Source organism: Typopeltis vanoorti, chromosome 17, assembly GCF_054136105.1.
Source record: "Typopeltis vanoorti isolate ZY-2024b chromosome 17, IOZ_Tvanoo_1.0, whole genome shotgun sequence".
Lineage (NCBI taxonomy): Eukaryota > Metazoa > Arthropoda > Arachnida > Uropygi > Thelyphonidae > Typopeltis > Typopeltis vanoorti.
In genome coordinates, this window is record NC_143565.1 from 7,680,938 (window position 1) to 7,698,932 (window position 17,995).

Consider the following 17,995-nt stretch of genomic DNA (forward strand, 5'->3'; position numbering starts at 1 on the left):
TGACCTCAAATCCCTTCTGTCAGGTGATGCTTGACAAGCTAGTTCACAACAGCTCAATAAATTTAGTTTCATTTTTCTCATGAGATTTCACCAATATCCTGATAATGTCACCCATGATGATTACTAGTTTAGCATCCATCAAGCTGATGCGGTGATGCATTTCATTGCTACTAGCAACTGATCCACTAGATCTGTAACATGGCATTATGCATTTGACCTTGTTAGATTCAACCCCATATCAGATAGTTGCAAACTAACTGCTACATGGAAAATTGTTATCAGAATTGCACCCATAGCTCTCTACTCCAAATGAACTCAAATCATCTGATATCATCATCAGCATAGCCATTCTGTCTTGCCTATCCTTCCTAAAAATACTGTACTCTTTAAAAATAACACGAGTTAACACATCTGTCAATAAGATACTAATGAAATGCCTACAGTTTGAGATTCCAACATATTCAATTCCTTTTTTCCTGATATTTCTAGCATTTGTGTACAAAGTTACCTCCAGACTTTTTTTTGTACACTCTACTCTATAGTCTGCATGATCTAAATGGACAACTTGAGGATGACTTTATTCATATCTAATGACTAAGTCCAAACTGTCCTCGTTTCATCATAATCACCTCTATGATTAAGCATATTTGTGTCATTAACATGTCACTCTTACACACAGATTCTCACCATTCCTCCCATTATAATTTAATTTTCCTAAATCTCCATATTAAGTCTCATACCAATATAAATTCTCTACACTCCCGATACCAAATAATATATAATTTTTTATTTTTAATTATGTAATGCAACATTATATTGTAGCAAAAGGGTTTCAATATGATCTAGCCAATTTCACAAATACTAATATTTGTATAAATATATAATCAATATATAACTCATATATAACAATACTCATAAATGCTGGAAAAATTTACTTACTCCTTTTTAAATCTGTCGTCATGGATTTTATTACAGGGACCCAAATCTGCTCTTGTGTTGGTGAATAGCTGATGTGGACAAAATTTAACAAGATAATGTTTGCAAACCTAAACAAATAAAATAACTACAATAAGCCCAACATCCATATCCTTATTTCATAAATTAATAAAATTAAGTTACTTAAGTATTAGGTCTAGCTACTCACTGATGAAGCCTCAAAAAAGGCTGAAACTGGTCTGGGTAGTGACCTCACTCCATAATGTAATAACAGCATACATTTCCTAGGAAATGTGTTTTTACATTATGGAAAATACCTAAGAATAGCAATCTGAACTTTCCCCACCTTTGCAACGAGTCGTCCGGTATTGTACTACGTACTAGGGTTACTTGCATTAGCTCACGCTAAGTGTTCGCCGATACTTTATAGTTTACTATATTCGGCAAGAAACTCTCTGATTCCAATCTTTGAGTTTCTTATTCGGTTTTAAAACTATGTAGGATTTAATATCCCCTTAATTTAAGTAATAAAATTAATAAATTAGTAATTTATAAAAGATGGGAACTTTGCAGATATGTTTGAAATATAACAATCACTAAAAAATGTTACTTTTTGGATCAGTTACTTTCTGGTAAACTCTAGTAAATGTAAGTTTGAAAAACTTACATTCTTAGTCCATTCTTTTAGTTATTAGTCAAAAATCTCTGTAAACATTCCAATATGCTCCACAAAGATATAAAATACACAGATCTGAAAATGATTCTGGATTTCATGTATAAGGATGGAGTGAACATTTCACTAGAACCAGATTTCTGGGAATTTTTGTCTTCTGGATTTGGGGGAGGGGAGAAGCTGTGCCGATTTTGTTAAGAGGAAAGCAATAGCTAAAAATGTGTCTCATTATTTTAGTGGAGAGGCTAATGTGATCTGAGCAGATGGCTCTAGCTCTGTTTGCAAAGGTTTTGATAACACCAATACTGCTGGGAGGGGGGTGATGGTGGTGGATGTACCTACCAGAGTAGGTGGGTTTTCTTAGAAAGAAAAGCAAAAAGGATAAGGACCCACTTGGTACCCAGCTAACTAGAATGTCAAGGAAGGCCGGACAGTTCTTGTTTTCAATTTCAATGGCGAAACACATCCTAGGGTGATGGATCTTTTTCATCTCTTATCCTCGCTGTGTAACCAAGCAGTGAACATGTCAGACACATTGTCATATTGTGGGTATAAGATGGGCAGAGTTTAGAGTCATATTTTGAAATGCTCTCAAACCCACAATATGCCTGCACTACATTCATCCATCAGCTCACTGGACATCATCAGATGATGCATGGCCACTCCTTTCCTTGGCAATGTTCCACACAAGTCCTCACCGGGTGGGCCTTTCGTATGCCTTTCTGGAGACATCAGCACTCTGAAGATCAGATACACCCTCCACCCATCTCATTGAAGGTCTATCCCCCCCCTCCTTTCCTCTTTTTCCAGGAACTTTACCTTCTATTATTGTTTTGAAGTCCTCTTTCCATCCTTTCAATGTGTCCAAAGTATTTCAGCTTTCTTCTGTCGATATCTTTAAGGAGCCTTAAAGATCTGCCAATCTTTTCTAGTACCCATCCATTTCTGACTGCCTTTCAGTATGTTATCCTCTAGAAGCAAACTCAGGAGGAGGAGGAGGACAATGATAGCTGATGAATCAATATGATTCATCAGCTATCATTGTGCAGAAGGAATGACGTAGAGTTTGAGGACCTATGGCCTGAGTTTGATGGATATCAAGATTTATACAATGCTGATGGACAGCACTTATGGATTTGGAGTCAGGTGTTTAGAGAGAGCTTTGACATTGCTGGTTTGTGTGCAAGTGCAAAGTCAGGAAAACTAAAGAAATTAGGATTGATGCAGACATGTGCACATGAAGACACCCATGAAGCAAATAAGTATGAGAACAAGTGCAGAATCAAGATGCTCTGATGCAAAAATATTGAATAGGGTAGTCAATTCAGGAAAAAAAAAAGGTGGTTGGGGCCTACAGGGATGCAGCAGTTTCTATATACTAATGCTAGAAGTATCAGGCAAAACAAGTTTTTTCAGTGTTTAGTGCAAACTCGCCATACATTATAGGCATTAGTGAGAAAGATGATGTATTCATTTCAGACAAATTATGGAGACTAACTGTGTTAGAAATAATTACTTTAATTTTCCAACATTTTGACCTTCATATTAAGGTCATTATCTGGAGTATACACATACAGAGTCTGTCAAAAAAAGTGTATATACACTTTAAGAGATGTCATCCATGGACTTTTTTCGAAGTTGGATCGAATTATGGTAGCAATGTGTAGGATGATGTTCTCTCAAAAGATGTCATTACTCACATGAATACTAGCATCAACACATGACCGGTAGGACAATCAAACAAAATGACTGAGGCACGATTGTTGTTTGAGGAACGCAAGACTATTTTAAAGTGGCATTTCAAATTTGAGAGTGTTGTTGAAATTCAACGTCAATGGAGGCATGAGTTTGTAACACAACCTCCAGCACGCCTGACAATTGCACGTATTCGTGATAAGTTTGAGGCCCATGGTACCGTGTGTGTGATGTGCAGAAGGGAAGATCCAGGAGGTCTCACACAGCAGCAAGTCCTGCTTCCTTGGCTATGGTGTTGAAACAGTTTACAAGCTTGCCACAGAAGTCCACCACACAATGTGCATGTGAGACTTGCACCTTAGTAGTGCAAGCATACGGTGCATTCTTAAAGCAGCTAATTGGAAAGTTTACATCCCAAGATTATTACATGCAATGAATGAAGACGATCCTGATCGAAGAATGCAGTATTGTGAGTAGTATCAACACATGGTAGATGAGTATGAGTTTGTGAGGAAGATGGCTTGGTCTGCTGACACAATTTAAGCTTAATGGAACATTGAATTGGCATAATTGTGTTTACTGGGCAACTGTTTACTTTAACATGTTACACACATCCATTTTACCTCCCATTCATGCACTTTATGAGAATGATCAATTTCTCTTCCAACATGATGGCACACTACCACCGAAACGTGAGAGCATACCTCGATAAGGGTGTGCAGGGACAATGGATAGGACGAAAATGCACAGCTGAGTTCCCGCCCCCATGTTCTCTTGATTTAACACCCTTGGACTTCTATCTATGGGAGACTCTAAAGGACTGTAGTATATATCGTAGAAAACCAGCTACACTGGTGGCCCTTAAGAAATTGAAACGGCATGCACAGCAACCCTGCTGAACACTTTGGCCAATGCTGCCCAAGCAGTAATTCACCGTAATAATAAGTGTCTGGATGCTAATGGTAACCACTTTGAGAACTAAGTTCAGAGTAACTTGTATTCATCCCTTGATGTCTATATAAATTTAGTATTACAATTTTTATACAGGTTTTTCTTTTGCTGAAGTGTATATATTTTTTTTGACAGACTCTGTATATATACAAAGAGCTATGTTACATTTCAAAAAGTATGCCAAAGAGAGAATGATTTGATCAACAGTTATTCTACTGGCCTAACCTAGAGTGGAAAAATAAAAAAAAATTTTAATTAAAAAACTAAAATTAAAATAACTACATCAAGGCTATATTCTATTTATAACATCATCAGAGGACAATTTCATATAGATAGTCTTATCACAGTGAAAGTGGTGCCCTAATTTAACATGACAGTTGTTATATTAGAGTTAAGATCCTGGATTACATATAGTCCTATTTATAATTAACTCTTAGATGGAAAGGTTATATGGGTTGAATATGTGACCTCCATATTCTTGGGATTTTTAGAGCATCATTATTGTTAAGATTAGGGTGGCTCATAACGATTTCAGAGGCCTCCTTAAATTTACATTAATACCATGGTTTGGTATGATGTAGACAACAGGTGCCTTCCCAGTCCATTCTACGTAGAGTATTCAGAACATGATCAGAAATGCCGGATTTACCAACGTTATTAAATTTAATGTGCCATTTATGTTCCCTTTTCTTGGATAGGAATTGTGCATCCTGTTTCACAAATATAGAGAAAATTAAAGGTGCAATGAATACAGTATATTCCAGGCTGGGTCAGCAGAGAAAGTAGAACCTTATGAGTTGAGTAAATTCTTTAAATTTGCATGAGGTTTAAAGGTGGCATTAAGAATGTATTTCTGTAGTATTCTGTTTATTTTATCTGATATCCCTTTAATGTATGGAATGGTTACAGTTTTATTGTAATCTGGTTTATATTTTATAGGTATTTTTTCTGGGAAAACTCCCATGTTACTCCTCTTAAAAACTATTCTTTTTACAGCTATTTTGCATGTTCTGTTTAGGAGTACCCCTTTTCAATGTCATTGGCTTTTTATTCAAGAATTTGTAGGGCATTGCAGATATATTTTTAGAGACAAATTGTGGTGAATACCAGTTTGTAGTCCGTATGTTTAAAAATGTATTTGTAGGCTATGTATGTGTTCTGGATGTATGGCAGTTTGATAACTTTTTTGTGTTGGGAAGTTTGTTTTGGTTTTGGGTGGTTTTTGCTGTTCTGTTTGCATAATTTATTAGTCATGGATGATATTCTATGCATTGGAGAACCTACACACATCACCATCCTACAAGCATTCCTTAACAGTTACAGCAATAGACTAAAATTCACCATAGAAACTGAACAGAACAAATCCATCAATTTCTTAAAATTACATTAATCACAAAAAACACCAAAATAGCCACGAAAATATACCACAAACTCATGCATACCGGAAACTACCTCCATTTTTACTCATACCATCCATATTCAGTTAAAAAATCGGTCATCCTATCACAATTCATAAATGCTTACAAGTTTTCAACTAACCATAATTATCTTGACACAGAAATAAAAAAACTAACAGATTTTTAAAAATCGCAACTATCCCACAAAACTAATAAATTATGCAAACAGAACAGCAAAAACCTGTCAAAACAACAACAACCAAAACAAACTTCCCAACACAAAAAAGTTATCAAACTGCCATACATCCAGAATACATACAAAGCCTACAAATATATTTTCAAATATACAGACTACAAACTGGTATTCACCACAAACTAAAAACTGGCAAACTTAAAACCCACTAAATCTCACACACACACAAAGAAACATTAGAACACCACAATGTAGTCTACAAATTTCCCTGTTCCAGAACATTTAAACACTAAAAAAACGCAACATCACAAAGAAAAATAGAATACAAAGTACAGGGAAAACAGAAATAGCAGTTCACACCCTTGAACAGAAACACACCCTGCAAATCGACAAGGCCATCATAATAGACGGACAAGACAACGAAACAATGCTTAGAATATCGGAAACGATAGCCATAAAATGTAACGAGAACTCAATCAACGTCCACCGACCCTACATAATCTCCGAGCGTTGGAAGCTCCACAACATAAAAATGAGGTCACAGTTCCGACCAATAGGCGATAACACGAACACCTCAAAGGCAGAAACACCAAGCCGACATGACATAGTATCCACTTTCTCCATGAGTTCAGATGATGACCCACGCTGTCGAAATGGCTCGCACCCCATCAACTCAATCCCTGGCCCCTTTTCCCATAAATCCTTTCCCTAAAAAACGGTTTCTAATTTCAGCCCCCTTTATCATCTTTTCCCACCAAAAAAGCGCTCAGTCCACCTTTAAATATATGTCTATATTATATAAAAAAAAATGTTTTTTTCAAATTAATTCTCCAACATTGCCACCCCCCCACACACACACACTCTCCTTTCAACACCATAACAGCAGAAATAAGACAGGCAACAACATCCAAGAAAAGGTATGTGTGAATTTTTATGCTACATATATTTGCCTCTAAAAATGCATCTGCAATGTCCTAAGAATTCTTGAGTAAAAAGCCAATGACATTAAAAAAGAGGCACTCCTAAATAGAAGCAGGCAAAATAGCCATAAAAATAATAGTTTATTTGTTTTTAAGTGAGGTCTGGTGAAGAACTTTGTTGATAGTATTTTTGGCTGTAGCCATTTTTCAGGAAGGTATTGCCTTGATAACTATTAATTCATCTTTAAGTGCTTATTCAGGAGCAATCTTCAAAGCCCTGTTTTTTAGTGCATTAATGACACCTAGTTGTGTTGAATGGTGGCAGGAGTTTGTGTATATATTGGCCAGTATGTGTAGGCTTCTGGTAAACAGTGAAGGAAAGATATACTTGTCACACATCAGTCAGAAAGATGTGTGACAAGTACATCTAAAAAAGTAAGTGTGTTCTGACTTTCAATCTCAGTCGTGAATTGTATGCATTTGTGTTGTTTGTTTAGGTGCCTGAGGAAAGTGTCTAATGCCTAGCAGCAGCCATGGGACCCGATAGCGAAAACATTGTCAATTTGTCAATGTATCTAAGCCAGACTTTGGGTTTTAAAGCAGAGGAATCTAGAACATGTTGCTCAAAAGTTTCCATATAAAGTTAACAACTGGATGGGATAACAGTGAGCCCATGGAAAGGAACATAAATGGCACATTAAATTTAATAATGACTGGAAAGGCACCTGTTGTCTACATCACACCAAAACGTGGTATGAATGTAAATTTAAGGAGGTTTTTGAAATCCTTATCAACAATCCTAATCATAACTATAATGGACTAAAAATCACAAGAATATGGAAGGCATATATTCTACCCACATAATCTTTCCGTCTAAGAGTTAATTATAAATAGGACTGTATATAATCCAGGATCTTAACTCTAATATAACAACTCTCATGATAAATTAGGACACCACTTCTGCTATAATAAAACTATCTATATGAAATTGTTCTCTGATGATGTTATATATAGAATATAGCCTTGATGTAGTTATTTTATTTTAATTTTATTTATTTATTTTTTCAATTAAAGGTCAGGCACCAGTAGAATAACTGCTGATCAAATCTCTTTGGCATACTGTTTGAAATATAACATAGCTTGTCTCTGTATATATACATATGCTATGTTCTCCCCAGTACCTTTTGAATGGGCAAACCACCCAGCTGGTTTTACTGACCACTTGGCTAATTAATGATGTGAATTGACATGGCTAAATAATGAGCAAGAATGGAAAATTAATTGAAGAAATTTTTTAATTAATCGAACCGGAGAGTCTCGATACTCATGAGACCAGCTCAATTTCTTGCATTGCAAGCCAATTTTGAGAGCTTCAGATATTCACTTTGATGCACTCAAATCCGTATGCGGAAGATAAAAATTGGAATCTCAAATACAAAAGTATTGGTTGCAAAGAAGATCTTTTAAGAAAGAGACATAATTTTGATGTTTGAAAGAAAGAAATTATGAAAATTGAGCGAATTGGAATTGAAGGCAAAAATCGATATTAAAAATCTACATTTATTTTCTTAATAATGGTTTTTGTCTGAAGATCATGAGTTAAGGATTTAATATTTTATTTTGTAAAAGAAAATAGGTCTGAGCATCAAATATACAGGGTGTTTCAAAAAGAATGTCTGGTTTTTGAAAATTGTATATCTCTGCAACCATGAACCACAAATGAATGAGACTTGTACCATGTGAATGGTCTTGGCCGAGTTTGATATGACGACTGCTAGATATATCACGTACCACAACTGTACCACATTTTCATTATTAAATATAATTATTTGAAATTGGGTCATTCATTTAGAAACACCCTGTAGTTGTGATCACAGGGAATTCTTGAAACTCGCGAGAACTATGACGTCAGTCTCGAGTGATGCCAATTCTCATTCCTAGTAATTAATACTTATAAATAGTAAAATTGCAACATAATGCGCGTTATATGTCTCGGGTATTACTGTCAGTGCACAATTCAGTGATTTGTTCCGATTAATTTAATAACAATGATATTATGCATTTATTAAATTACCCCATAATGAGTAAAAAGTCAAGTCAGATAACCACACTTTTAAGTTATTTTAAGAAAGATGAAACCAATAAGCATAATAGCGAAGACACCAAACCAACAACAGAATCATCGATTTCTGCAGTCTCTTTCAAATGTAAAACATGCATCTAAACACTGCTTATCGGGTATTAACAGTGAGTAGTTTAAAAAATTGCATTGGTTAGTGGTGAAAGATAATGGAATGACGTGTTCCACATGTATGAAATACGGAAAGAGACGACTCACAAAGAAGGAAATGACTTGGGTAACTATGCCATGCACAAGACTTTGAAAAGAAAGCTTGGTTGACCATGAACAAAGCAAGTTACAAACTGATTCTTGTTCAGATATAATCGAAAAGCGTATACTAGAAGAAACTGGAATAGGGCAATTGAAAAATCAATTTCAATTTTGAATAACTTGCAGAGAGATGCTTTTCTGGGAGCTTTAATCTACGTATTTGTTAGCGAAAAATGAGTTACCACATACTACATTATTTGAAAAATTGCTTGAGCATTGCAAGCTATGGGATGTTCCTACTTAGAATATCTTAACATTGGTAAAAATGCACATTATACCTCAGAAAGAATAATGCAAGAGTTGATTGATATTTTAGCATCAGAAATTAGATCTGAAATACTGAAAAATATACATTCTGCAGATTATTTCAGTGTTTTATGTGATGAAACTACAGATATCTCAGTTTTAAAACAGCTGATTGTGTACATTAAATATATTTATCAACTTAGAAAAGAGGTCAGGGTTAGTTTTGTATCAACTTGCAATATTATTGATGGCAAAGTAATTGAAACCCTTGACAGTCTAGGCGTAAAAACTTGTAATCTGGTGGGCCTAGGATCTGATGGAGCATCTGTCATGATTGGAAAGCAAAAGGGAGTTGCAAAACTGCTCAAAGATAAAACAGATGGACTCATGGTCAACTGTCATTGTGTAAACCACCAACTGGCTTTTTCTAGTGCCCAAGCAGCTGCTGAAGTGCCTTATTTAGTCATGCTTAATGATATCTTAAGGCAATTGTTTTTCTTCTTTCAAAATTCCTCAGTCAAGATGGCTGGTTTAACCCAAATCCAAAATATACTGAACAGTCCTCAGATTAAACTTAAAATGGCAAGTGACACTAGATGGCTGTCTCACGATTCTGCAATAAGAGATTCAGTCGCTAAGAGAATGCATAGTGAGTGTTATAGCTGCATTGGAAAGAAACGCCACCGAACAAACTGATATCAAAGCTTTAGGGTTAAGTAAATGGTTAAGTAAATATATCAGAACATACAATTTTGTAGCTTCACTAATGATGCTTTCATATCTGTTACCGCATTTATCTAACTTGTCTAGATCATGGCAAAGGCAAGATGTTGACTTAACTGAAATAGAGCCAGTCTTAGAAGTCAGAAAACTATCCATCATTTAATTGAAAGAAACTCCCTGCAGTCATTTTCAAAATCTTCATCAGTATCTTTCAGGTGAATGGTCAGACCTTCATATTGATTATTCAGATTCTAATGTTATTACGTTTAAGACTACAATATATCATAAATACATAGGAACAGTTATTAAACACCTAGAAGCAAGATTTCCAGATAAGCGAATCATTTCCTGCTTTTCAAGACTTTTCAATGCAGAAAGCCATTGATCAACGTGAGGCTTCTGAGATTCTTTTTGATTATTATTCTAGAAATGGAAGTCCTGCAGTTTTAAACTATGAAAGTACTAAACTAGAATGGGCAGTTGCATCAAAAATTATTAATGGACAGTCATACAAAAATCTAGATCCAAGACAAATACTGGTGAAATTAACAACAACACCTGAGCTCAAAGAGTCTTTTCCAAATTTAGCAAAACTAGCTGCTGTTGGACTGGCCATACCTGTGAGCATAGCTGAATGTGAAAGGGGTTTCTCTGCATTAAAAAGGATAAAAACCTGTATGAGGAATCGCATCAGCTAGAACACTCTAAATAATCTGATGCTGATTTCACTGGAGGGGCCAAATCCAACTGATTTTAATTACGAAAAAGCTGCTGACAACTGGGCTTCTAAGAAGAAGAGAAGAATCAATGTATAGAATTTTAAGCTGTGAGCATTACAAGGTTTTTCATTACTTAATGAGAAAATAAGAAACATCCTAGTCTTGTTTGTTATAATTACTATATAAAATATTATCCTTGTTTGAAGTAATTTCTAATAAAATTACTATTTTAATTTGTTATAAAAAAGGGTCTTTCTTAACTCATTCAAAATTTTTGTACGCATGGCTAATGCTTCATTCCACCCAGCTGGTAAAAATTTCTGGGGAGAATACTGCATATGTATATACTGAAGATGACCTTAATATGAAGGTCGAAACATTTGAAAATTGAAGTAATTATTTCTAACACAGTTGAGTCTCCATAATTTGCCCGAAATGAATGCTGATCACCGTGTAACATTAAAAGAAAAAGAAAGATGGTGCAATTACAGGGATAGAATGTGATGGATTTAGTATTTTCAGGGAAAACAGAGTACACAGGACAGGAGATAATAAATAAATTACAGCCAACAAGAGGGAGTCAGTCGTGCAGATAGCAATTTTTTTAAATCAATCTGGTGTAAGATTGATACCAACAGGACAAAATATAAAACTGGTTGTTGCATCAGCAGATTAGTACAATGAGTGCAAGTCAAGTAATTATTATGGGGGACTTCAATTTCAGAGGGAGATTGCAAGGAGGAAAGATCACATGGCAAGAAGGAAATGAAACTTATACACTTACTGAGAGATAACTGCTTGAAGCAGAATGTGGAGGGACTCAGGATATGAGTGTTGGATCAGGTTAGAAAATCAGAAGACCTGTTCATAACTAATGTGCGTACACTGCCTCCGATTGGAGAAAGTGATCATGTGGTCTTGACTTGGGAGGTAGCAAAACAGGAAGAAATTCCAGTTAAGAAGGGGTATATGTAGAATTACAAGGCAGGTGATTAGGACACACATAGAAGGCAGTTTGAAGGACTACCATGGCATAAAGATCTACAGGGAAAGGATGTTCACAGTGCATGGGGATAGTCAAGGGGCATCTGGAGAAGGCATAAAACTGTATACCCAAGGTCAGGAGGATGAATTGGATAGGAATTAGACAGATGAGTAGTATCGTTAAGCATGCTCTGCAGCATTTCTTTGCAGTTATATGAGGAGAAAGGTGACCAGCTCATGCATGAATAATGCACGGCAAGAAAGATGACCATTCAGGCAAGAAAGGTGACCGGCACAGTAAGGAAGCCAAAATCAGATTATGAGAGAAAATTAGCCAAAGAGGAAAAAAGAAATCCCAAAGAGGTGTTTTGTTATGTGGAAAGTAGAAGGAATAATGACTACTTTAATGAGTACAGATGGTAAATAGGTAACAGAGGTAGATGAAACTGTTTATATACTTAGTGATCATTTTGCAAGGGTACATCATCCAATGAATATACTGTTATGACAGAGGTGATAGGGACTGATGTGAGAACAGACGTTGAAGAATTGGAGGTAGTTAGTATATTGTAGAATATGAATGCCCATACAGCAGTGAGATTGGATAGGATATCAGCTTGCACATTTTACAAGAATATGTGATGCCTGACCAGGCTGTTTAAGTCTCAGCTCTGGAAAAGCCTCAAGAAAGTGAACAAAATGCCTTTGCATAAAGGAGGATCTATGGTAGCAAATTAGAGACCAATTATTCTCAGGAGTGGTGATAAAAATACTGGAAAAGTTGGTCAAAAAAGAGAATTCGGGAATGGGTGGATAAGAATTATACTCTATGAAGAGCAGCATGACTTTGAAGGGTTGGTCATGCCTTAGTAATCTCCTAACTTTTTATAGTAGTCACAATTGAGTTGAAGGGAATGGCTACATGATGATACTGCAGGATTTCACAAAGGCATCTGAGAGGATATCACATGGAACTCTGTTACGCAAACTGCAATAAACGGGGATGGATAGGAAAATGGTATGGATAAAAAGGTGGATGATGGACAGCTACCAAGAAGTGGTATATGGAGGTGCAGAATCCAGGTGACTAGTAGTGTGCCGCATGATACTGTGTTTACACTGTTGCAGTTTAATTTGTATGTAAATGATAACAGGAAATAATTTGAAGGGAGATATGCAGTTGTTTGCTAATGATGCAAAGGTGAGTAGATAGGGTGGTCATAATGTTTTACTTATGAGTTTATATGAAACTAATAAAGTTTTATCTTAGAATTATATAGTATTTGCAATCATAGTTAATCAAGGTGATGTAGAGAGCTTGCAGGATGATTTAAATAGGTTGAAAGTACTGGCAAAACATAATATATATAAATGTAATGTGGAAAAGTGTACAGTTTCGTGATACAAAGATTACAAGCTGTGTATCATACTCAAGGAACTGTACTCCAGGAAACTGATCAAGAAAGGAATTTGGGGATAGTTTTAGACAGAGTTGAAATTTAGAGAGCATGTGGCTAAAGTAGCCAGGGTAGCTCACAGGATTACTTGGTTATTGAAAAACACACTAAGAAGCAGTGATGAGTTGTCATTCCTCTTTATAAAGCCTTGATATGACCATATCTGGATTACTGTGATTATGTCTAGTCACCTGGTTTTCTTGGGGATGAGGAAGTGGTGGAGAGGATCAAGAGGCAAATGACCAAGATGGTGAGTGGACTGTGGAATGCCCACTCACCATCTTGTATATGTATGGATGTCCCTATAAGGATAGATTGAAGGTTTATGGATTGCAAAAGTTGGTTGATAGGCAAAAAAGGAGATAGGATAGAAACATTTAAGTTACTTAAAGGCCTTATAGAACTGATGCAAGGGATCTTTCAGCACTTGGCTACAGGGAGCAGAACAAGATGGCATCCCTGGAAATTGGGTAACAGTGTGGTTAGCAAGGGCATCAAGACTACATTTTTGCTTTAAGAGTGGTGAATGATTTGCTTGAATAAGTTGTGTGCTCTATCTGTTAACGGTTTCAAGAAGATGTACAATAGATATTTTGTTGATAGCTGAACTTCTCATGATGAGTCTCAGGATTTCATGAAGGTGTAAATTATATTTGTATGAAAAACTGTAATCACAAACACTGGTTTCAGCACATGCCAGCGAACTGACAAACAGGGAGAATGCAAACAAGGTGGCAATTTTTTGTGTGAGACTTAAAAAAATAATTTAAAAATGTAACTAGCATCTTAAAAACATTTCCCAGGACATTTACTAATGCAGAACAATGTATTCAAATTTCGTAAAGTCCAAGAAAATCCAGGATGGTTGGTGACCCTATATATTCTTGAATGCTAACAATGTCAAGTTCCTTCTTAATATCATCATTTTTAATATAAGGCTGCCATTATTGATATTTGTTCATTCCTCTAATTTTTCTCAAAACTTTCAGTCTCTGATCGATCTGCATTATTTCCAATCAAACTCTCAGATCCATAAGTTAAGTTGGTTTGAACACCATCTTGTATACTGCTAATTTAGTGTTTTGGCTAATTTCTTTGTTACATATACATTTACTAAACTGACTCCTCACCATACCAGCTTTGTTCATTCTGTTGTAACCAAAATGATGCATCTGTGAAATATTTCCCCCAGCATAGATTAGGTTTGTTATGATTTAAAAAGCTTAGCTGGAGTGGGAAAGAATGGATGTAACAAATATAAAAGTTACTAAACGAGTTTTATGGAACTAATGCAGAAATAATGTCTCAATACACAATTAAAAGAGTTGTTTCTTTGGAATTACAGGCAAAGAAAGTAAGGCTATGAGGCTAGCATATTATGTCTATAAAATTTCCTGTGTATTTCTGGCCATAAATATAAAAAGCCCAAGTTTGAATCTAGTCATGATGAGAGGAATCTTTATGTTGTTTTTTTCCAATTGAAGATGAGTTAGCCGATCTCATACAAAAGTAGGAGGGTTTTTTCTTCTGGAAACTTTAGTTTTTTCATCCTGCATACATACAAATCGGACTTGAGAACACACACAATACTGATAGTAGTGGTGGTGAGCAGTAGATGACATTGGTGTAGGTGATGACGGTAGTGGCAGTTCGCTGTAGTTGGCAGATTAGGTGGTGGAGACAGATAATTGTTGAGTAGGTGCCCTCCTTCGATGAGTCATTGAACTCCTTGGAGGTGCCATGTTGTTGTTGTCTTGTCCTTTGAAGAGTCTTAGATGTTTCCGTGCGCTCTTTGTACTGCTTTGGCTATGTCTGTGATTTTGTTTGTATAGAGCTGTTGTTCAGGATTAGGATCTATTTCTTGCAAGGCTGCTGTAATTGCTGGACAGGTAAAGATGTGAGTGGGTGTCAGTTCCGTATTGGGGCAGTTGTTGCAGTTTCTATATGTTCTCGTATCATCTGTATTGATCTTCATTCCTCTATAATGTCCTGTTCGTAGTCTTGCTATCGTAGTGGAGGTCCTTCTGTCAGCATTGATCTCGGGAATTTGATGTTGTATCACTGATTTCAATGGAATTAGTTTAGCTTTTGCTAGTGCATGGAGGTGCCATGTAATAATAATAATAATAATAGATTATGTGAATATTGGTTAGCAAGCCTCGGTGAATTTTCAAGACTATTGAAAGGCTGTAACAATGGCAATCATGATCCATTGAAAATCATAGAGAAGGACACAGAAAATTTCAATGCACGTCCAAATACCGAACTTCATTTTAATGTTTTTCAGCCACTAAAATAGGTATTAATTTTTCATATGAAACATTTACCCTCTTTTTCTCCTCTAAAAGTCAATTTAAACAAAAACTGAATTTGCTTCATATATTTTCATAAAAATCAAAATACCAATAAAACCATCAAGTCAGAGCAAAGGACTGTTACATTTATACGAAACATTCAGATTAACAAAATGCATCAAATTTTGTAAAATATAACCAAGAAATAGTTAATCATGTATTTGTTTTTAAATTCTTGCAACTTCTGGTATAAACACTATATGATTCTATGATAAAAAACTTTATTAGTTTCATATAAACTCATAAGCAAAACATTATGACCACTATCTAGTAGTGTGTCAGGTCTTCTTAGGCCAAGATAAAGATTTCACTGCGTACAGCTTTGACCCATCTTCATTTCTGGGTTACTGGATTCAAATGTTAAGTCTCTGATTTGAAAGCAGTAGGAAAATTGTTGTATGGAAACATGTCACAAAAAGAAAGATGAATCAAAGCATTATGCAGTGATTACTGAGAATCATTAAGTTAAGTGTTAACTCTTGCAACTAATTTCCAAATTAGTTGCAAGACTGAAATTTTGGTTGTAGTTATTATTATTATTCGTGACACCTCCAAGGAGTCCGAGGACTCATCGCAGGAGGACACCCACTATACAACTGTCTTCACCTAGTACTCACCTCCAAGGAGTCCGAGGACTCATCGCAGGAGGATACCCACTATACAACTGTCTTCACCTAGTACTACACCGACACTCTACTACTAATCATCTCCATCAACACCATCTACCGCCCACCACTACAACTAGTATTTTGTCTATAAATTGTGTGTGTTCTGAAGGGCCGATTTGTCTGTATGCAGGATGAAAAACCTGAGTTCTCAGGAGGAAAAAACCCGTTTTTTTTAAGTTGTTTAAGAAATGATTCTGAATCCCCCCCCCTCTCTTTTTAATGCTTGCAACAAGACAAAGATGTACAAAAAAAATTAATTAAAAGAGTGGAAGTTCTTTTGTGACATCAGTGATAGTAAAACATGAGAATGCATTGCCAGAATGATTGGCTATCACCAAGTCATTATATTCAGGGCAATATTTTCTACCTATTTCTGTATTTATACTTAATTGTCCCTTCCCAAATAATGATACTATGGATTCCATGAGGATCATGCATTATTATACTAAAATTAATAAATTTATTAACATGCACACAAACTATACTATATAATCACTTTAGGTAAGTACTACAACTAAAGCATTCATTTAGATTATATACAACAGAAATATAAAACATACAGACTGCAATAATTATTCGTAATCCAAAAATTAACTCGGAATTCAAAGTACTTTGATGTTTTCATGTGTTCTGTATATCTCTAAATTAAATGCTATGACTCACACTGTTACATACTCAAAAAGGCTCCTGTCATCGTATGAGTCTTTTGCCAAAAAATTCCATAAACAAGCGCAAATCTAACAATATAGAAAAGAAAAGAGCATCATGTAAGCAATGAAATGATTAGATGAATGACCTTACACATAAAATGTTGTTATTCAAACAGTTTACACCTAATAACTAAATACTACTAATAATAAATAAATACAAAAAGCATTAGGACAAGGAAATCAATTTTACTTCAGGTTCGTTCCATCCGATATCGTTTTTCCTTTCTTTGGCGTCAAGATTTCTATCACGCCCCATTAATTCATCCAAAAGTGCTTGTGCTGAAGCTAACGCCATTTTCAATACCGATATTGATTTTCGATACTTATACTTAGTTGGAATTGTAATTAAGCATATAATCATATATACATGACTTACGAAAACTTCGTACAATTATACTCTATTCGCGAACCCAAACGATATCGTATATTTATGGTCTTCTAAGAAACAACTCCCTCTAACGAAAAAATAGATTTCTTTGAACGAAATTGATATTAATAATAATAATAATTATTATTATTAAAAAATCAGCTAACGCCTATTTGTTCCCGTATAGGGGGTAAGCGGGGCCGTTTACCCTATCTAACTTTATTATAACTTAAATATGTCTGTTTAAATTTAATTTCATAAATAATATAAATATAATTTTAAAATATTTTAAAATGTTTAAAATTTTATAATTTTAGAAATTTATACCAGAATTATTAAATTAGTATAAAATTTAATTTTTTAATAAATATTAATATAATTTCGTTTAATGATTAATTTATCTATTTTAATAAATAATAATAATAATAATAATTTTATTCAGCTAGATAGGGCTAAATGGCCTCGCCTACTCCCCGTATACGGGAATAAAAAAGGCGTTAGCTGATTTTTTATTTTATTCAGCTCATTGATACACAGTCAAAACAAAATATCATTTAAACAACAATTTGACTGGTGATACAGAACAATTCAAATTCTGCCCAAGAATCTA

The 17,995-nt window shown here is 35.1% G+C and overlaps 1 protein-coding gene across 1 annotated transcript in view; it reads right to left on the reverse strand.

The window, feature by feature from the left end:
- LOC150097117 (luc7-like protein 3) overlaps positions 1-17,428 on the reverse strand; it is a 202,468-nt gene extending 185,040 nt beyond the window's left edge. The window contains 2 exon segments of the mRNA XM_090407037.1: positions 940-1,046; positions 17,209-17,428. Of these exon segments, the coding sequence (XP_090263163.1) occupies positions 940-1,046; positions 17,209-17,379 (278 nt within the window). The 5' untranslated portion in view covers positions 17,380-17,428.
- Positions 17,429-17,995: the final 567 nt, after the last annotated feature.